At 45.9% G+C, this 21805-nt stretch overlaps 1 protein-coding gene across 1 annotated transcript in view; it reads left to right on the forward strand.

Moving 5' to 3' along the window:
- The window catches only part of LOC141147979 (RLA class I histocompatibility antigen, alpha chain 11/11-like), a 175707-nt gene extending 154278 nt beyond the window's left edge, over positions 1-21429 (forward strand). The window contains exon 4 of the mRNA XM_073635136.1: positions 21055-21429. Within this exon, the coding sequence (XP_073491237.1) occupies positions 21055-21293 (239 nt within the window). The 3' untranslated portion in view covers positions 21294-21429. The remainder of the gene's footprint in view (positions 1-21054) is intronic.
- Positions 21430-21805: the final 376 nt, after the last annotated feature.

A 21805-nucleotide genomic window follows, 5' to 3' on the forward strand; every position in this document is an offset into this window, starting at 1 on the left:
ACCCTGCTGCCCTGCATAAATGGAGTAATGGTGGGGCCTTACCCTGGATATGTTGCCTGAATGCTAAGCTGCTTGACCCGCCTTGACTATTGCTATTACCCCGAGGGAACACGGAACGGCAATGGCGGCATTGTGCGTTGCCACTATATGCGGGACGGAGGGAGCAGGGATCTTCACCTACCACCCTCTGACCTAACTCAAATGTTCCCTCTACATACACAATTGAGACAGGCGAAAGTTGTTGCAGCCTTCTACTCGTATTGACCCCAGTCTATCCTCTGTTTTTCTTTTTTTCCTGCCATTTTATTTTTTTGACCCTATTTTCTCTGTTTGGCCCATACACCCAGTGTTGTTCTGCAAAGTAATGCCCACTAAGTTTGTGCCTCCAGGTCCTCTGGGTGAAAATGCATCTGCAGGGATAGCTTATCCTTTGTAAACAGTTTTTCTTTCTCTGAATCGGCAGACTCTCCTATGGATAGACAGTGGTAGCACTAGAACACTATCTTCTCCGGTGAGCCATTGTACCCCAATTGGCAGTAGCCATGTTTGGTTTTGGGATTGAGGCGCACCCAGGTTCGGGGGTGGTGCGGGGTGCGGGGTGCGGGGTGGGGGGGGGGTTGTGTTTGGTTATGTGTTATGTTATGTCTGTTGCTTTTACAGGTTCTTGCTGTTATTTTTATGGTACACACGTTTACTACTTGCTTACTACCACTAAAAAACTCTCGCCTTACCAGGCCCCAGCCCTATAGGGTTATCATACATCTGATATGTTCTCTGGTCATGGCGCCTAATGCGCCACAGGTGGAAAAGATTTGGAGCACACAAATGACTTTCATACACATTAAATGGCCCCAATTACCATAATCTCCTGGAATGTCAGGGGATTAAACTCTAAAATTAAACGCACACTAGTATTCAATTTCCTGAAACGTTACCATCCCCATATTTGTATACTTCAGGAAAACTAATTTAATGGGCAGCAAAGTGTTGGCTCTTAAAAAGCCCTGGATAGATCCCTCCTATCACTCGGTATACTCCTCCTACGCAAGGGGTGTATCCTGATTCACAAATCCCTACAATTCACTCTTCTGCATCTTCACTTGGACGCTGAAGGGCGATATGTTGTGCCACATGCACTGTGTGTCAGAAGTGAGATGGTCATTGTAGGGGTCTATATACCCCCCCAGCTAATATGTCACTACTACTCAAACTGGCACCAATTATAGCGCAATACCCTGCCGCTCAAGTTCTCCTAGCTGGAGATCCTAATATGCCTCCAGTCCCCCACATGGATAGACTGTCCCCTGACCCCTTCATGGATTCCCCCCTTTGTAGATGGGCGGAAACACATGGACTGTATGATGTCTGGACGTGGAAGCATCCACGGGAGCGACAATTCACATGTCACTCAGCTACCTATGCAACTTTCTCCCGTATTGATGTTATATACCTGAGTGATCAGTTGCTATCTCACGCCCTGGCTTCTTCCATCCTATCCCGAGGTATCTCTGACCATGCTTCAGTTTGCCTGCAGCTTGATATAGGTCTAGACTCCGGGCCCTCTCTGTGGAGGCTTTTGCGCTTCTGGGTCTCGGATGACCGCGTCTCCCCGTCAATGACCTCTGAAATGGCCAATTTTTGGCTGCGAAATAAGGATACGGCGGCACCTGCAGTGGTATGGGACGCTTATAAGGTCCATACCCGCGGCCAATACCAGCTGGTCATTGGTATGGATGGGTGAACGGTTCAGCACGAGCATAAGTTCGTGCCAAACTTTAGCTGTTGGGCCCCCCGAACCGACCACAATGCATTGCGGTGCTGAACAGTGCATTGCAAGCCCTGATTGGCTGAAGCAGTGAAAGCTTCAGCCAATCGGGGCACAGAGCACTGTCATCGTGACTTTAGCCAATCATGGCTCATTCCCGCCCCGCAGTATAAAAGTATTTTTTTAATGGCAGCCAATTTCAGTGTGATTTTGGCGTGGAGAGAAATAGAACAGGGCTCTGTTCAGTGCTAATAGTTAGTGTGCTATACTGTGCTATTTTGCTTCAATTGTCAGTGTAGAATATTAGTTTAGTGTCAGTCTAGGGATAGTGTGAGTGTAGTGAGGAGGACCATCATTCAGCTTTGCATAGTGTACATCTAGAGTAGGGACAGCTCAGATAGTTTCAGTGTAGTGTAGTGAGTCCGTGTCATTCATACATACATTATTGTAGAGTAGGGACAGCTCATATAGTTTTAGTGTAGTGTAGTGAGACCATGTCAGTAATCTTTACATTAGTGTTGAACACCATCTATTTGATTGCGTTACTGCCAGTTTAACGTCATATAGTTTTGTGTGCGTTACTGACAGTTTAACACCATATAGTTGTGTGTGTTACTGCCAGTTTGAAGGGTGCAGTGCATATCCTGACACCCCCACTGGATGATCTCCCTGCAGTGTGCGGGGAGGTAATAGAGCCATTTGTGGGGTCATGGTTAAGTTCCTGCATCTATTTTCTGAGAAAAAAAGGCCACCACTCTGACGGATCGCATAGTAGAGAGGGTCCTTACTGCATCAATCCCATGCCTAGACTGCACATGAGGCGGTCTTTCCCTGCATATATCACCTCCCAAAGAGAAGTGAGTCACACACAGAAGAAGACTTGACAGCACAGATCCCTGACGGCAGGAGACGAGCTCGGCGCTCGTGGATGTTTCGATCTGCAGACTGTTTTTAAATGTGAGTGTTTTTTACTTTCATAATAAAATTGGCTTTCCATACGGGATTATGCTATGTATACCCTCTTTTTATATTCTACGTACACTTACCACATCTGACGAGCATCTGTGAGCAGGAATCGACTGAAGCTACCATCCAGGGCATACGAACTCAGCGTTCGTGGATTGGTGCCTACACTCATTTTATTTAAAAGTGAGTGCATCTCCCATTTGGTCCGTCCCTGTCTCACTGTGGTCATCACGGAGTTACACTATTTATGTCATTTATGTCATTTTTTCATATATTGCTTTGATTATCCATCATTGGGATTGGTTTGAGCATCGGATGGGAGATCTTCTCAACCCTGAATCCACAGGCTTACCTGTGGTCTGCGATCAGCCTATGCTGTACACCTTACAGCAGTAAGGTGAGCTGCTTGCAAACACAGAGGTGCTATCACTGAAGATTTTTTGGTACATGCAGACTGTTTGGTGGTGGGACTGTTTTTTATATTCACGACCCATGAACTCATTTTATTTTTTAGTATTTTTTCTGTCAGACTTTTTGTGCTTTAATATATTGCCTTCTTCTGGACTTTCTACAGTTATGATTATATAGGCAATTCACCGATTTACTTGCCCTGTACACACTATTATCCCTTTATACATTTTTTGGATTTCTTCAACACATATTTGTGTGATATTCGCATACGTTTGTAATTACTTCTAATCATTGCTGCTTTCACCTCCACATTCCTAGTCTAGTTTAGTATAGTATATTGTATATAGTATATAGTATATTGAACACATGAACAAAAGGAGGTGTCTTGTAAAGCCAAGACACCAGCTGCAATCTGTCAATAATTAGAAAGCAATCCTTCCCCTTGTCAGTGCAAACTAATATCAGCTGGTTAAGTCTCAACTGATAGCCTGTAAAAAGGTGTCTCATTACCAAGGTGTCACACAAACATCTCATGATGGGTAAAAGCAAGGAACTCTCCTAAGACCTTTGCAACCTTATTGTTGCAAAACATATTGATGGCATTGGTTACAGAAGTCACTTATATGATTTATGCACTATATATTCATTGAAGATAGCGCTGCACTTTTTTGGGATATTATATACAGCGGGTAAAATAACTATTGAACATGTCTCCATTTTTCTAGGTGCTATTGACATGAAATTTTCACTACACGTCGGTAACAACCCATGCAATCCATACATACAAAGAAACCAAAACAAATACGTTCAAAAATTAAGTTATGTGTAAGAAAATGGAATGACACAGGGAAATATATTGAACGCACTAACTGAAATGTATTTAATACTTTGCACTTTGTCCTTTGTTGGTAATGACAACTTCAAGACACCTCCTGTATGGAGAAACTAGTCACATGCATTGCTCAGGTGTGATTTTGGCCCATTCTTCCACACAAACCGTCTTCAGATCTTGAAGGTTCTGTCTTGTTTGGGATCATTGTCTTGCTGAAATGTCCTCCCTCGTTTGATTTTCATCATCCTGGTAGATGGCAGCAGATTTTTATCAAGAAAGTCTTTGTACATTTTTCCATTCATCCTTCAATGATATGAAGTTTCCCAGTACCATATGCTGAAAAACAGCCCCACACCATGATGTTCTCACCTCCAAACTCACTGTCAGTATGGAGGTGTTTTTGGGGTGATGTGCCATTTGACCTCCAACCATGGTGTGTATTATGGCATCCAAACAGTTCAATTTCGGTCTCATCTGACCAGACTATATTCTCCCTGTATTTCACAGGCTTGTCTAAATGTTGTGCAGCAAACTTTAAATGAGCTTCAATATGCTTTTTATTCAGCAATGGAGTCTTGCATGGTGAGCGTACATACAGGCCATGGCAGTTGAGTGCATTACTTATTGTTTTGTTTGAAACAATTCTACCTGCTAATTCCAGGTCTTTCTGTAGCTCTCCACAAGTGCTCCTTGTCTCTTGGACATCTCTTCTGATAATTCTTCTCACGTCTCTGTCAGAAATCTTGTGAGGAGCACCTGGCTGTGTCTAGTTTATGATGAAATTATGTTCTTTCCACTTTCAGGTTATGGCTCCAATGGTGCTCACTGGAACATTCAGAAGTGTAGAAATCTCTCTGTAACTAATGGCATTAGTATGTTTTGCAACAAAACGGTTGTGAAGGTCTAGAGAGAGCTCTTTACTTTTAACCAAGATGTTTCTTGTGTGACACCCTGGTAATGAGACACCTTTTTATAGGCCATCAGTTGAGACTGAACCAGCTGATAATAATTTGCACTGACAAGGGGAAGGATTGCTTTCTAATTGATAGATTTCAGCTGGTTTCTTGGCTTTACGTGCCTTTTTGCACCTCCCTTTCTTCATGTGTTCAATACTTTTTCCCTGTGTCATTCCATATTATTACACATAACTTCATTTCTGAATTGATTTGTTTTGGTTTCTTTGTATGTATGGATTGCATGGGTTGTTACCGACGTGGTGAAAATTTCATGTCAATAGCACCTTCAGAAAACGGAAAATTGAATACTTACCTTTCCGTAATTTTCCTTTCCTGGTGCCTACCCATGGCAGCATACCAATGGTTGGTTGCTCCGCCCCCGACCAACCCACAGGACCACTTTAACTCTATAAATAAAAGAGATGTTCCTCCCCACCGTCATTCTTGTAACCAGATCTCAGAAAACTAAGGATTATTGAAGGGAGGGTGTATGCTGCCATGGGTAGGCACCAGGAAAGGAAAATTACGGAAAGGTAAGTATTCAATTTTCCGTTTTCCTGGTGCCTCCATGGCAGCATACCAATGGTAAATAACTCGCTTACAGGGAGGGTACTGCAATAAGAAAATTAATGAAAAACTACAGCCTTGACATCTGTAAGGTTCTTTCCCCAAATTCCCGGGAAGTAAGAACCGCTGGGTCTACACTATAGTGAGACATGAAAGTGTTGAATGACGACCAACTAGCTGCTCGGCAAATTGTCTCAGGGGAGACCCGCGCCAATACTGCCCAAGAAGAGGCCATTCCCCGAGTGGAATGCGCGCTGACTGCATCTGGAACTGCCAGACCACTAGCCCGATAGGCCCTTTGGATTAATTTAACGATCCGCTTGCTAAGGTCGCCTTGGATGCTGCCATTCCCTTTCTGGCGCCTTTTGGTATGACAAACAGTCTTTGATCTTTGCGAAACTGTTGTGTTGAGTTTAAATAGTGTCTCAGGGAACTGGCTACATCTAGCTCATGTAATCTTGAAGACTCTGGATCTTCTCCAAATGCTGGGAGAACCCATTCCTGATTAAGATGATAGAGAGAAGGTACCTTAGGAATGAATTGATGGATGGGTTGCAAAACCACCCTGTCCGGGAAGAAGGTGATGTAAGGTTCCCGTGATCCTAGAGCTTGGATTTCCGATACTCTGCGAGCCGAGGTGATGGCAATCAAGAATACTGCTTTTAAGGAAATGTTCTCTAGGGTGCAATCTTCTGTGGGAGCAAAGGGAGGATTTGATAGGACATCCAGCACAATCGTCAAGTCCCATTTGGGGTATAATGCTTTCCTGGGAGGTCGCAATCTCAGGACTGCCTTCAAAAAGCGTTCGACCAGAGGGTTCAAAGCCCATCGTGTATCTGTCAGGGCTGAGTGAGCCGAGACCTGGACCTTAAGAGTGTTTAGACCTAAACCTAGATCCAAGCCATTCTGTAGGAAGAGAAGCACATTCTGGACCCCAGGGTCCATGGGATCGAAATGATTAAGCTCTGCCAGTTCTGTAAATTTTCTCCATATTCTGTAATAGGTGGAATTAGTGGAAGACTTCCTTGCCTGTAGAAGTGTTTGAATAACATTATGTGAGCACCCTAAATCATCCAGCCTTTTCCGCTCAATTTCCAGACCCTCAAGTCTAGGATTTCCGGATGCGGGTGAGAGAAGTCGTTTTGAGACAGAAGGTCGTTCAGGTGTGGAAGAGGAAGCGGTCTGCATACAGCCAAGTTGACTAGGAGTGTGAACCACGGTCTCTTGGGCCAGTATGGGATTACTGCCAAAACTGTGACTTTCTCCGTCGTCAGGCGCTGAAGAAACCTCAATATCAGAGGAGTCGGAGGAAATGCGTATCCTTTCTGAAAATTCCAAGGCTGGGCTAGAGTGTCTACTCCTGCTGACCCTGGGGACGGGAACCTTGAGAAGAACAGAGGCGTCTTCGCGTTGAGTGGAGAGGCAAATAGGTCGATTTGGGGGGTGCCCCATTGTTGGCATATCCAGTCGAAAACCTTGGGATTCAGGGACCACTCTTTGTTGTTGACGAATGATCTTGACAGATGGTCGGCTAACTGGTTCTCGGACCCTGGGATGTATGAGGCCCGCAGGTTGATTAAGTTCCTCTCGGCCCAGGTCAGAATGGGCGTCACTTCGCTGAGTAGAGACCTGCTGTGTGTTCCCCCCTGGTTCTGGACATAGGCCACTGCGGCTTTGTTGTCCATTTGTAGGAGTATGGATTTTCCTCTGAGGTAGGTGGCTAAATGTAAGATTGCCATCCATGCCGCCCTAAGTTCCAGTATGTTCGATACTACCACCTCCGAATCGAACTGCCATCTCTCTTGGACTAGTTGACCTTGGAAGTGCGCACCCCAGCCCAACTGACTTGCGTCTGACGTAAGAATGGTCCATGTGATGGGCCCTAGGGAACAGTGAATCTGCAGGTTGGATGGTCTCGTCCACCACCAGAGACTGGACTTCATTATGGATGTGACCAATATCCTCTGATCCAGGCGATTCTTCCTCCACTGTGCCAGAAAGCCCAGTTGGAATCCCCGCAGATGCCACCTGGCCCACTTCACCATGGGTATACAAGAGGAAAGGGAGCCCAGGAGACTCAGACAGTCTGATGCCAACATGGAGTGGCTTGCCAATACTCTCTTTACCTTCCTTATCAGGACAGGAATCTTTTCTAGGGGAAGTGAAACTGCCCTCTCTGGAGTGTTGAAAAGTGCTCCTAGATATGTCATCTTTTGTGTAGGTGTGAGCTGGCTTTTCAAGTAATTGATTAACCACCCGAACTTGCTCAGGGTGTCTAGGACCAGCCGTACATGCATTTCTAGGCTCCTTTTGTGCTGGGATAGAATGAGGATGTCATCCAAGTAGTGAAGCACTCAAATCCCTTTTTCTCGAAGAGGAGCCAGGATTGCCACTAGCACCTTGGTAAAGGTTCTGGGAGCTGTTGAGATCCCGAACAGCAGGCATTGAAACTGTAGGTGTAAATCGCCTACTTTGAAACGTAGAAAAGGTTGAAACTGCTGCAGGATAGGTATATGGAGATATGCGTCTTGAAGGTCTATAGAGACCATCCAATCCCCTGGCTGTACCGATAGGATCACTGTATTTAAGGATTCCATTTTGAAATGCTCTGTACGGATGTATCTGTTTAACCTCTTCAGGTCCAACACGGGCCTCCAGCCGCCCGATTTTTTGGGGACCAAAAAGACTGGGGAATAGAACCCTGAGTGTTTTTCCAAGTGAGGAACTGGAACTACTGCTTGCTGCCGGATAAGAATTTGTACATACTGAAGAAGGACCTCTTTCTTCTCTTTGGAGGTTGGTATCTTCGTTGGCTGGAATGAAAAGGGTGGGGGCCGTTTTCTGAATGTCCAGAAATGCCCCTGAATGACAGTGGAGACTGCCCATTGATCTGTACAATTCTCCACCCAAACCTGGGCGAACACCCTGAGTCGAGCTCCTACTGGAGCGGTTTGGGTGGATAGGGAGTCAAAAGGACTTCTGGCCTTCAACCGTGGATGTTGAGGTTTTCGGCTTCCCCGCCTTTAAGAAAGTTGCCTGCGAGCCCTTCCAGCCTCTTCTGTACTCCCTGCCCGGGCGATACGTTCTGGAGTCTCTTGCTCTCTGCTGACCAGCTGTACGTGACATAAATCTTTTCCTCCTGCTTCTGTCCTGGGGAATTAGACCACTTTTCCCTCCTGTGACTCTGGTAATCGCTGCATCCATTTTGTCGCCGAACAGAGCTTTCCCATTGTATGGTATGCGACACCACGATTGTTTTGAGGTTGGGTCAGCTGACCATGGTTTTAGCCACAATGCCCTTCTGGCAGTGATGGAATACAGCATAGCTCTGGAGGAACACTTGAGGACATCAATGGCGGCCTCTGCCATGAAATCTGAGGCCAGCTTCAGCTCATCTAGTGCTTTGATGATCTCGATAGACCCCACCCCCTGTCTGAGGGCTGTCTCAATATTGTCTGACCATACTCTAGTAGCCCGAGAGATTGAAGTCAGGGCTACTGCTGGCTTACATGCCCCTCCTGCAGCTTGGTAAGATTTTTTTAGATCTGAATCGATCCTTCGATCAAGTACATCCCTGAAAGAGACCGCATCCTCTAGAGGCAGTGTTGTATTCCTGGCTAATCTCATAATTGAAGCATCTACCGTTGGAAGCGAATCAAAAAGCTGGGCATCTGCTTCAGCAAGTGGGTATAATTTGAGAAAACGATTGTAAGCTAAGGGTCTTTTATCCACCTTCTGCCATTCATCTGTCACAACTTCCTTTATTTCTTCCATTAAGGGGAAGGTTGATAATTTTTTCTTCAGGTGTGGAAAATATTTCTTTGCTTTAGATGGAGGCTCTGGATCTTCCTCCCATTGGATTGCTTCCTTTACCGCATTGATAAAGGGTTCCACTAGAGCAAAATCAAAGGCTGAAGCATTCTCTTCTCCCACATCCGAATCGCTTTCAGAAATAACCTCTGTGTCTGGCTGTGGATTGGGTGTATTCACTGCTGCTTCATCTGCGGGTGGGGTTGCTTGATCTTGGGATAAGGCTAACTCCCGGATAGAGTCTTATCATTCTTTTGATTGATTCCATTGACTCGAGTTTCTCTTTCTCTTTGTCTCCTGTAGCTTCCAGGAGGCATTGACCACATACCAATTTATCAGGGAGGGCTTGTTTGCCACACACCCAGCATGCTTTCTCTCCTGGATACACAGGTCTGTGCTGGGAGTCCTGTTTACTAGTGGTATGTCGGGATGATCTGTTCCCACTGCGGGAAGTATGGGCCGAGGACGAATGAGAATGACCCGAGCTCCTATGGTCCTTTGATCTTCTATCCGTAGAATCTCTATGGGATGATCTGCGGGAAGATCCGTGATGCGGGCTAAGACAAAAAATAGAAACAAAGACAAGGGTGTTTCAATCAGCCCGGGGTGCTCTTTTCTCTTGATAAAAAAACTTACCTGAAAGTTGCAGCCCTTACCTAGTGGTATGTTGAGGATCTTTTTGATGCAGCATTATAGTACTAGGGACAGCTGAAAAGGAACGATTAACATTTAATATAAAAGTAGTTAAAAACAAAAAAGGATTTTGCAGAGGGGGGAAGAACAAAAACAAAATTTTTTTTTTTTTTTTTTTATATATACATATACATATAAATATATATATATATACTCCCATTCCTCCCTAGTACCTTGGCTGGGCTCCATAGCACAGAGTCAAAAAAAAAGGATAAAGGAGCTGGAGAGGACACCTCATAGATGCTTCCTCTAAGGCAGCTGCTCCTCTACTGACAGTAAGCTCTCTTATATACTAGAGAGCGGTCTGGGAGTCCCAAGATGGCCGCCGTCGGCTTCACAGTGCTACTGAGCATGCACCGTGACATCACGCCAAGGCCCTGCCCTGCACACTCAGAGGAGAGCTACACAGGCACATGAGGCATGCTGTGGAGGTAGGCAAAAACCTCATAGCGTTTTTGTAAAAAGCACAAGCATTTAAGCATTCAGGGTTTTAGTATGCCGAACAAGGGAATATATAGGAGAGAAGAACTGGCTCCTGTTAACCCACCAGCCCCAAAAAGATCCACAGAAAAACGGGCTCCCATACTTATCTGGCGCTTTTAGCAGCCCAAGCAATGGGACTCCATACTGCAGGAGAGCATGAACCTGCAATGGTCACACCATAAAGCGGTGAGGTAGGGCTGAGCGCTTGATCCTGTAGGAACGAGGACAGAGAAAAGAATGACGGTGGGGAGGAACAACTCTTTTATTTATAGAGTTAAAGTGGTCCTGTGGGTTCGTCGGGGGCGGAGCAACCAACCATTGGTATGCTGCCATGGAGGTACCAGGAAAACGGAAAATTGTATACTCACCTTTCCGTAATTTTCCTTTCCTGTCGTATCTTCATGGCAGCATACACTTTGGGTTGTGACTCCGCCCCCACAACCTGATAGGACTACATAGCTATAAATTGTAGAGATGGCCCCTGCCCAGTATTCTCCGTATATATATCACCTTAGACGGGTGGGAGATTGTATGCTGCCATGAAGATACGACAGGAAAGGAAAATTACGGAAAGGGGAGTATACAATTTTCCGTTTTCCTGTCGCATCATGGCAGCATACACTTTGGGGAGTAACTCGCAAAGACTGGGTGGGAATTCAAACTAAGTTTATTAATCAAATAATAGAGGAATTGGCCTGGATAACGGATCTTCCGAAATCCACCGTGGATAAGCAGGCGGAATCCACCTTGTAATGAGACATGAAGGTGTTCCTGGAGGACCATGTAGCCGCTCTGCAAATCGTCTCTGCCGAGACTCTACAGTATGCCGCCCAGGAGGTTGCCACTGCCCTGGTGGAGTGTGCCCTTAAGCCCTCAGGTACTTGATGGTTACCCAGTGAGTAAGATCTCTTGATGGTCTTTACTAGCCATGAAGCAATGGTACGTGAGGATGCCACTTGACCTCTCCTGAAACCATGTGGGATAATTAGGAGGCTCTCCGACTTTCTGATGGATTTTGTTGCCGAGAGATACTCCATGACGGTACCTTTAACATCTAGTGGATGAGGATCTCCCTGATCCGTGCTGAGTGCTGGAAGATTAATCTCCTGGTTAAAATGGAAAGATGAGGATACCTTGGGGATGAATCGATCCGAAGGTCTTAGGACTAGCCTGTCTGGAAGAACAACCAAATATGGTTCGCTAACCATTAGAGCTTGCATCTCTGACACTCGCTTCGCCGATGTTATGGCTATCAAAAATGAAACTTTCAGCGTTAGATCCCAGAGGGATATGCTCTGCGTTGGAAAAAAGGGTTCCTTGGATAATGCCTCCAGAACAATTGAGAGATCCCAGACCGGGAATGACGGTTTCCTGGGGGGCCTCAGCTTCAGACAGGCCCTCTGAAACTGAATCACCAGAGGCTCTTGCGCCCATTTAACTCCTGTCAAGGCGGACAGGGCCGATACCTGGACCTTCAGGGTGCTTGACCTAAGGCCTTTTTCTAGGCCTAATTGAAGGAATTCCAAGATCTGAGACACCGACGGGGAGGACGAGTCCCAACCTTGCTGTTGGGAGAAGGAGACAAATTTTTCCCAAACTCTTCTGTACGTGATGTTGGTAGTAGGCCTTCTGGCCTGGAGTAAGGTATCCACCACCTTCTGGGAACAGCCCTGCCCTAGGTACCTAGCCCTTTCAGTCTCCAGGCCATCAAGTGTAGCTTCCCCGGGTCCGGGTGAAGAAGATGCCCCTGGGAGAGTAGGTCTGTCGTCAATGGGAGAGGCAGAGGCTCTGCCGTGTTCAGCTGCATGAGGGTAGTAAACCATGGCCTCCTCGGCCAGAAAGGGATCACTGCTACCACCAATGCTGTTGACTTCTTGAGCCTCAGGAGGAATCTCGCTATGAGAGGCGTCGGGGGGAAAATGTACCCCAAGTGAAAGTTCCAGGGGTGTTGGAGGCAGTCCGTCCCCTCTGCCGAAGGAAACGGTATCCTTGATAGGAATCTCTGGCATTTTGTGTTCTCCGGAGTTGCTGCTAGGTCTATCTCTGGGGAGCCCCAGGTTTGAGATATGAGAGCATAGGCTTGTGGACTCAGAGACCATTCGTTGTTGGAGGGAAAATTTCTGCTCAGCGAGTCGGCTAAGGTGTTCTGGACTCCCGGAACATAAACCGCCCTTAGGTCCAGTAGATTCAGCTGTGCCCATTCCAGAACAGGACGGACCTCCTGCAACATGGACCTGCTTCTGGTGCCCCCCTGCCTGTTGATGTAGGCAACAGCCACCTTGTTGTCCATCCTTAGGAGAACGTGCTTCCCCCTCAAGTGAAAACTGAAGGCCAGGAGAGCCTGGAACGCTGCTCTCATCTCCAGAATATTCGACACTGTATCCTGTGCCCTGAAAGGCCAACGACCCTGAGCCGCAAGGTCCTGATAGTGAGCTCCCCATCCCTGTAGACTGGCATCTGAGGTCACGATTTCTTGATAGGGAGTGATTATGTGCCTGCATCTTCCCAAGTTGTGAGGTCGTACCCACCACTTCAATGATTGCTTTACCTCCTGGGGGATGAAGATTGGTTGGGACATTGATGTGCCCTTCCACTGACGCAGGAAGGAGATCTGGAGAGGCCTCGAGTTCCATTGTGCCCATTGGACCATGGGAATGGTGGAAGCTAGAGAGCCCAGGATACTGAGACATGTCCTGGCCGGGAGCATTGTAGCAGAGATTGCTCTTTTCACCTTTTGAATTAGAGGAGGGATTTTTTCCCCCGGAAGTTCCACTGTGTTCTCCCTTGTGTCCAGTTCGGCTCCCAGAAAGACCATTCTCTGTGTGGGATGGATGTTGCTCTTCTTCCAATTTATCAGCCACCCTAGGGACTGTAACGTGGAGACCAGGATTTCCCTGTGAAGGACGAGAGAGTCCTGGCTGTTTGAGAGAAGTAGGATGTCGTCCAGATAATGGTGGACCCTCAGCCCGCCTTCTCTCAGGTGGGCTATTACAGGTAATAGGACCTTTGTAAACGTCCTGGGTGCGGTAGAGATCCCGAACGGGAGGCTTCGGAATTGGAAGTGCCGATGGTCTAGGGTAAACCGGAGAAACTTTTGGAACTCGGAATGGATAGGGATATGCAAGTACGCGTCCTGGAGGTCGATTGACAGCATCCAATCTCCCAAGTTTATTGCTTGGAGGATTGATTGAAGGCTTTCCATCTTGAATGTTTCTATCTGTATCGACCGGTTGAGGTTTTTTAGATCCAAGACTGGACGAAGGTACCCTGATTTCTTTTTCACTAAGAAAAGTGGGGAGTAGAAGCCTTTGCCTCTTTGAGATACCGGTACCTCCACTATTGCTTGTTTTTGGAGCAACTCCTGGATATACTGGACTAGGGATAGTCTTTTCTCTTGAGAAGGAGGAAGTCTGGTTGAGCAGAATTGGTCTCTTGGAGGACGACCTCTGAATGCCCACCTGTGTCCGAAATGAATGGTGGACACCGTCCATGGGTCCTTTATCATTCCCGCCCAGACCAACTTGAACTTTGTGAGTCTGGCACCCACTACCGCTGGTTGGGCGGGCGAACCTTCAAAAGGACTTCTGGTCATTGGAGGCAGGGGTCTTGGGTTTCTGAAATTTGAGGAAGGACGCCTGGGGGTTCTTCCAGCTCCTTCTATATTCCTTCCCGGGTCTATAGGATTTTGCATCCCTGTATCTCTCCGGGAGATTACGTTTAAAGGGAGGTGGCCTTTGTTGTTTCGGCCTTCTGTCCGATGGTATGAGACCCGACTTCCCGCCTGTCACCTTAGAGATTGCGGTATCCAGCTTCGCCCCAAAGAGGTTCGCCCCGTCATACGGAATCCTGCACCAGTTTGATTTCGAGGCGGGGTCAGCCGACCAAGGTTTGAGCCATAGCGCCCTTCTGGCCATTACAGAGGCTAACATGGACCTTGATGTGGATCTGATGGTATCTACGGAAGCTTCCGCCACGAAATCTCCCGCAAGGCTAAGTTCTTGTAAGGCCTTGGTGATCTGCTCTTGATCTGCGCCCTCAGTGACGAGTCTCGCTGTGGCTGATGACCAGCTGGAGATAGCTTTTCCAACCGCCGCTAATGCCACCGCTGGCCTGCAGGCACCTCCTGCGAACAGGTAAGCTCTCTTAAGGTCTGTATCCACCTTCCTGTCAAGCACGTCTCTGAACGTTACTGCATCTTCGATGGGGAGCGTCACGTGCCTGGCTAGACGCATCAAAGATGCGTCCACCACTGGAGGAGAAAGTAAAGGGGATACTTTGGGTTCCTTGAGTGGGTACAGTTTGGTAAGTCTGTTGGACAGACTGAACTTCTTTTCTGGATTCTGCCACTCCTCCTTGATCAGCTCATCTAATTCGTCGATGAATGGGAAAGCCTCCGGAACCTTCTTGAGGTTTGGGAAATACTTTCTCTGTTTTGGCTGTATCTCCTCAAGCTCCTCCCAGTTAATCGCTTCCTTAACCGATCTGATGAACGGTTCTATGAGCGCAAAATCAAAGCCAGCTGATGCTTCCAGCTCCTCATCATCCGACGGGAGTTCTTGATCTCTTGATGCACTGGGAATGGTGGGTGAGGTGCTATAGGCCGTAAACTCCACATCAGGAGTTGAGACCTGGGGAGTAGAGACTCCAGTGGGTTCTATGGAATCCGGCTCTTTCTCCCTGGTGGCTTCATCTATGCACTTGCGGCAGGCTAGTTTGTCTGGGAGGGCCGTGGCCCCACATACCCAGCAAGCGTTCCCGGCTGGGCGGGAAGGGTGCGTAGAGGATTGGTGTCCTCGTGCAGGGGATCTTCTGTGGTAGGGACGGCTATGTCTTGAATGGGATCGACTCCGTCTACGACTCCCCTTGCGGCCTGAGCGACTTCTTCCGCGTGAGCGGCTGCGTCTATGGCCAGAGCGGCTTCTCCTGTGCGAAGATTCTCTTCGTCCTGACTTGGATGATCTTGCGGACCTGACAGGGCTGACCAATTAGGTAGCGTTAGTACGGTCCTGCTCTCTTTTTCAATCATCTCTACTTACCACTGGAATCCCCCCCCCTTACCTATTAGGCTGGTGGTGATCTGCTGGGGCAGCGGCCTCCATAGGAGAGGAAGATGAATACCTGAGAAGGGTATAGGAAGGTAAGATCATGCAACCAGGCCCCAAAAAGACAGTGCATAAGTATTAGACACTTACCCAGAGGAGGGGGATACTTTAAGAATGCAGTAAGTCAAAACACAGCAGTCAGAAGTCTTCCAGAAGCAAGGAGAGCTCAGAAATGACAAACAGGGCTTTTAAAATTGCCGCCATGGCCGCCGAGGTCACGACCCGCTCGCGCATGAGCAGTAGCGGCGCGAGGCGCCCGGCGCCATCTTGGAAGCTGGCAAAATCAAAAGGACGCCCTGATGCGCACTGCGCATGCGCGGAAGCGCCGAGACGCTCAGGAAGCCTGTAGGGAGGCACAGAGGGACCACAGAGCCCAGCCAGGGAGGAGAAAAAACACCAGTGAAGCAAAGTAACATGGAGACCGCTGCACAACAACTAAGCCTGTTTAAGGCTTATAATGTAGCCGCAACATACCCCCGAGATCACCAGAGCGGGGCTCCTTCCATCTAGCTCGTTTAGAGGCTGTACAGGTAAGGACTTCCACCCAGGAGAGGCTAGAACCTGGCTGGGGCGAGTTCGGTAAGGGGGTGCTTCTGATATGTTCAGTCCTTCAGGTGAGGAAAAATAAGAGAATACTGGGCAGGGGCCACCTCTACAATTTATAGCTATGTAGTCCTATCAGGTTGTGGGGGCGGAGTCACAACCCAAAGTGTATGCTGCCATGATGCGACAGGAAATATATTTACCTAGAAAAATGGTGACGTGTTCAATACTTATTTTACCTGCTGTGTATTTTTTTTGTATATATACAGTGGATGGATCCATATTGGTGCTAGCTGCTTTTCGTAGTATTGAGGATTTGCACACCCAGGGATACTGAGTATTTATCACAGATATATAAAAGATTTGTTTAAATTAGTAAGGTGGTGTGGATACAGGTATAGTGTGGAAGGTTTTACACACTTAATAATAAAGTGTAACCACAACTACTTCATGTGCAAAAGTGCCCATTAGGAAAAATCCATCTTAAGTATTGGATATGAGTATAAGATGAAGAGTCGGCAACGTGTCCTCCCAAAAAAAGTACTTTTTTGATAAAGGGTACAGTGAGCAAATTACAGCAATTTACGCATTCCGGTAAAAAAACGTATTCGTTTGTGTAAGTTTTGGATGTGCTCCACTGAGTCCACTCAAAAAGAAAAAAACACTTGCCTTCCACCTAACTGGAAATGTATTTCAGGATTTTGATGTTAACCACTTGCCTACCAGGCCAATTCTGACACTTCTCTCCTACATGTAAATATCATAATTTTTTTGCTAAAAAAATTTACATAGAACCCCCAAACATTATATATGTTTTTTTTTGCAAAGACCCTGGAGAATAAAATGGCAGTCCTTGCAACTTTTTATCTCGCGCAATATTTGCGCAGCAATATTTCAAACGCATTTTTTTTGGAAATGTTTCACGCTTAAAAAAAAAAAAAAAAAAAAAACAGTAAAGTTAGCCATATTTTTTTTTTAAATAGATACCTAACATGTCACGCTTCAAAATTGCACATGCTCGTGGAATGGCGCCAAACTTTGGTACTTAAAGCGGTGTTCCAGCCGAGATTTTTTTTTTTAAAAGTTAGCAGCTACAAACATTGTAACTGCTGACTTTTAATAGGGACACTTACCTGTCCAGGGAGCCCGCGATGTCGCCCCCCCCGAGGCCGATCCATCCATTGGATCGGGTGCCAGCACCGCCATACTAATGAAGGGAAAAAGGCCTTGCGGCTTCACTGCCCGTTTCCTACTGCGCATGCGCGAGTTGTGCAGGACTTGGTGAATGGGCGGCTGTCTTCTGGGACACACACAGGTCCCAGAAGACAGCGCCCCCCATTTCCCAGGAGGCAACGCGAGGGATGAAGAGAAGGAACATCTCCGCGGAGAAGGAAGTGGCAGATTAGGATGACTGCCTAGCAGCAGCCATTACTGGTAAGTAAAAAATGTTTTTTCAAATGTTTTTTAATATATTTTAAATAGACTGTTAATGTATTTTTTTTTTTTTTTTTTAGGGTGGACCTCTGCTTTAAAAATCCCCATAGGTGACGCTTTAAAATGTTTTACTGGTTACATGTTTTGAGTTATGAAGGAGGTCTAGGGCTACAATTATTGCTCTCGCTTTAACGTTCGCACCGATACCTCACATGTGTGGTTTAAACACTGTTTTCATATGTGGGTGCAACTTTTGTATGCGTTCAATTCTGCGTGTGAGCACACGGGGACAGGGGCACTTTTTTTTTTTTTAATTTTAACTTTTATTTTTCTAGTTTGACACTTTTTTTTTTTTTACGTTTTTTTTTATTTTGATCACTTTTATTCCTATTACAAGGAATGTAAACATCCCTTGTAATAGGAATAAGCATGACAGGTCCTCTTTACAGTGAGATATGGGGTCAATAAGACCCCACATCTCACATCTAGGCTGGGAAGCATGAAATTTGTTTGATTGAAGAGGCTGGGCGTGACGTCATGACATCGCGCCCGGCCCCTCAACGATCATAGAGACTCCGGGGACCATCAAATCTGGGGCCGGCGAATCCCTTCTCCGACTCCCTGATGGCAGGGATGAGTTGGAAGAAGCACCGGAGGGCAACGAGAGGGGACTCCGCCGCCCTCCGGTACTTTTACCGACTCAAGTGGCTGAACAGTCATTATGATCATTCTTATGGTGTAGGGAATTGCTGGCTCTAAAAGCTGATATCTGAATGATGCCTGTAGCTGCACCCATCATTCAGATATCACTGAAAAGTCCAGAACGTCATATGATGGCCGGCGGGCGGGAAGCGGTTAAATGCAGCTGCCATAACCCCAGTATTGTTTTTTCCCTTAGGTGGCCAGTTTCCAGATAAAAGTGATCCCAGCGGCAGATTCACCACACAATCACTTTTAGAGGTGGCGGGAGCTTCCTCCCGCCATTTCCCGGTCGTTTCCGAGCTTTCTGTAGCCATCCAGTAAGCTTGGAAACAACCCAATGTGGCCGATGGTTAGGCAGGAATTTGAGTGAGGGCACGATGGCCCCCACTCAGCTCTATGCCCTTGGAGGACCGGAGCGACCTCTGACGTCACATCTGGTTCTCGGGCATAAATAAAGGGTTTTTTTTTTTTTTTTTGCTTTTAAAGGTAAATGAGAGATCTGGAGTCTTTTTGACCTCAGATTTCTCAATAAAGGGGACCTGTCATGCTTGGTACAATAACAAAATATGTTTACATTGCTTGTAATAGGAAAAAAAGTGATAAAAAAAATAAATAGATAAATGAAGGAACAGTGTAAATATAAAAAATAAAAAGTAAAATAAATACGATTTTTTTTTTATGTGCCCCACCCCTGTGTGCAGAAGCGAGTGCATACGTAAATTGTGCCCGCATATGTAAATGGTGGGGGGTATGGCCGCGATTGTTAGAGCGAGAGCAATCATTCTAGCACTAGACCTCTTCTGTAACTCTAAAGAGGTAACCTGTAAAAATGTTTAAAACGTTGCCTATGGATATTTTTAAGTACTGTAGTTTGTTTCCATTCCACGAGCGTACGCAATTTTAAAGCGTGACATGCAAGGTATCTATTTACTGGGCGTAACATCATCTTTCACATTATACAAAACAAGTGGGGTAACTATTGTGTTTTTTTTTTTTTTAGTTCATTAAAGTATATCTTTTCCCAAAAAGTTATGTTTGAAAGACCGCTACGCAAATACAGTGTGACATAAAATATTGCAACAACCACTATTTTATTCTCTAGGGTCTCTGTTAAAAAAAATATACATATAGTATATATAATGTTTGAGGGATTTTTCTAGCAAAAAATACAGATTTTTACTTGTAAACAGCAAATGTCAGAAAAAGGCTGGGTCCCTAAAGTGCTACTAAACCCACTGTATCTGGTCTCCCGCAGTTTACAGAACATGGAAATGCAAATATTTTAGTAAATATAAACTGCTAAATACCTTTTCTCATCAGCAGTATATACGTAGCAGTCTTGTGACTTCTATCAGTGTCTGGTTAAAGCTTGTAGGAGGAGTTTTCATATTGCACTGGCTGACCTATTAAGATGCAGGACCCCTGACCCTCTGTCTGGGCAGTGCTGATTGGCCCTGTGCTGATCACATTCTCCCAAGATAAAAAACTCTCTAGCAATACACACCAAACTGAGCATGTGCAGCCTGACTCCATTTACTCTGTCTTATCTGGACATGTTTTGGGGACAGTGGAAGAAGGGGAGGATCAGAGAAGACAGGATCAAACAACCATTTTACACAGTGCAGAGGATTAACTCCTTAGGTTCCACGGTGAGTATAACAAGCATGCTTTACTGCATATACACACTGATTTTACTGTTGTGGGTTTAGTAACACTTTAAGTGGTTAATGCTCCATCCACTGTTGCAAATAGATTTGTATAATTACACTGACTCTGATGATGTGGAAAATCAATTGTGCTCCACCTGAAACTGAACATTCAGTTGTGCTCCATCCACACTCCACAGACACTTTCTTATACAAATCTATTTGCAACAGTGGATGGAACATCATTTGAAAACTTTGTTTTGAGTGGAGCACATCCAAAACGTATGCTAGGACTTCTCCCAATGGACACTTTTGCACAGAAAGTTGTGACTGCAGCTGAACTTAGCCTAAAAAGCTTTCATAAGTAAATGGCCATACACAGTGGCCCCCCCAGAGATGGCACCCACCACCCCCCCAGGTCAGTTGGTCAGTGAGCCGACCGAGTCACGGAGATCATGGGCGGAACACCCCCCCCCGGGTCGGACAGTTAGTGGTCGGGGCCCCACACTTACCCCAACTCGTGGGCAGCGCTCCGGGTGGCAGGCAGCATCGGCTTCTCTCCGGGCTGTTTCCTCGCTTCCACTGCATCTCCTCCCTCCTCCTCCTGGCGACCAATCCGATTGGATCTTCTTTCGGCCAATCAAGTGCCCCGACCCGCTTCCTGAGGAGAATCAGTGTTACAATAGCGAATATTTATTTGATATTGTCACACAACTGGGTGGGCTTCGGGTACAATGCTCTGCGCCCCGAGCCCACCCTTTTTTGAAGCCTGGCTCTAATCGCGTGCTTAAAAAAAAAAAGCCCTGATTGGAATCCATGCCTCCGGCGCCCTGCATGTAGATTAGGGGGGCGGCACCCGTGTGCCATTAATGGATGGGCTGCCACAGCATGTAACAATTAAATACTGAACATCCAGATCTTGCTAAGCATGGTCATGACTCTTTTTTATTAGGTTAAATCAGAGCTAAAGACTCATAAAAAAAAAACTTAAAAAAAAAATGAATGAGCTGTCTGATAGTAGCATTGATGCCTGGAAAACATTAGCAGTTCACTGAGTTGCTCATTAATATATTTGCATGCTTTTTATTGTGTCATTGGACCATTTTGATCTCTACTATCTTATTGTTGTTTTCATTATCTGCAGGAAATCAAGGCGGTGTGAATTCAGCTGAAAGTGCAACTAAAGATCGGACCGGAGATTCTATAAGGAGTCCTGGATGTCAAAAGACCACTTCCCCGGACTTGGTCATTTCCTCTGAACCCCAAGAAACAAAACAATTCACAGATAAAAAGACAAAACCTTATAATAAAGAAAACTCTGAATACAAAATGGGTTTTGTAGCCAAACGCAAAAAATTCTTTGAATCACAAATGAAATCTTAAATATTCCTGAACGGAGACAACAAAGACACTCACTGTGCCCTTCATGCTTTCACATCACCGAAATAGGGATGAGCAAATCTGCCGGGTTTGATCTGCTGGAAAATGTGAAATTCTGTGAACCCGATCCTAGCTGCAAATCCCATTTAAGGCTCCATTCACACTAGCGCGTTTTTTGATGCATTTTGCATTTTGCAGAAATGCACGGGAATTTTTTAACATGGGTTCCTATGGAACATGTTCACATCAATGCTTTTTTGTATCTCCGCGTTTTTGGAAAGGGTCGGGGACTTTTTCTCATGCAAAATGCAGCGTTTTGCATGTAATGGTTTTCAATGGACAAGCATCAAAAACGCAAGTGCACCTTTTTTGCAGCGTTTTTGATGCGTTTTTGGTGCGTTTTTGCCGTTTTTTTTTTTTTTGTAATTTTTTTGTAAGACTGTAAAAAAAAATTACAAAAAAAAAAAAAAAAAATTTTTTGTAAGACTGTAAAAAAAAAATGAAAAAAAAAAAAA

Source organism: Aquarana catesbeiana, linkage group LG06 (assembly GCF_042186555.1).
Source record: "Aquarana catesbeiana isolate 2022-GZ linkage group LG06, ASM4218655v1, whole genome shotgun sequence".
NCBI classification, from domain to species: Eukaryota; Metazoa; Chordata; class Amphibia; order Anura; family Ranidae; genus Aquarana; species Aquarana catesbeiana.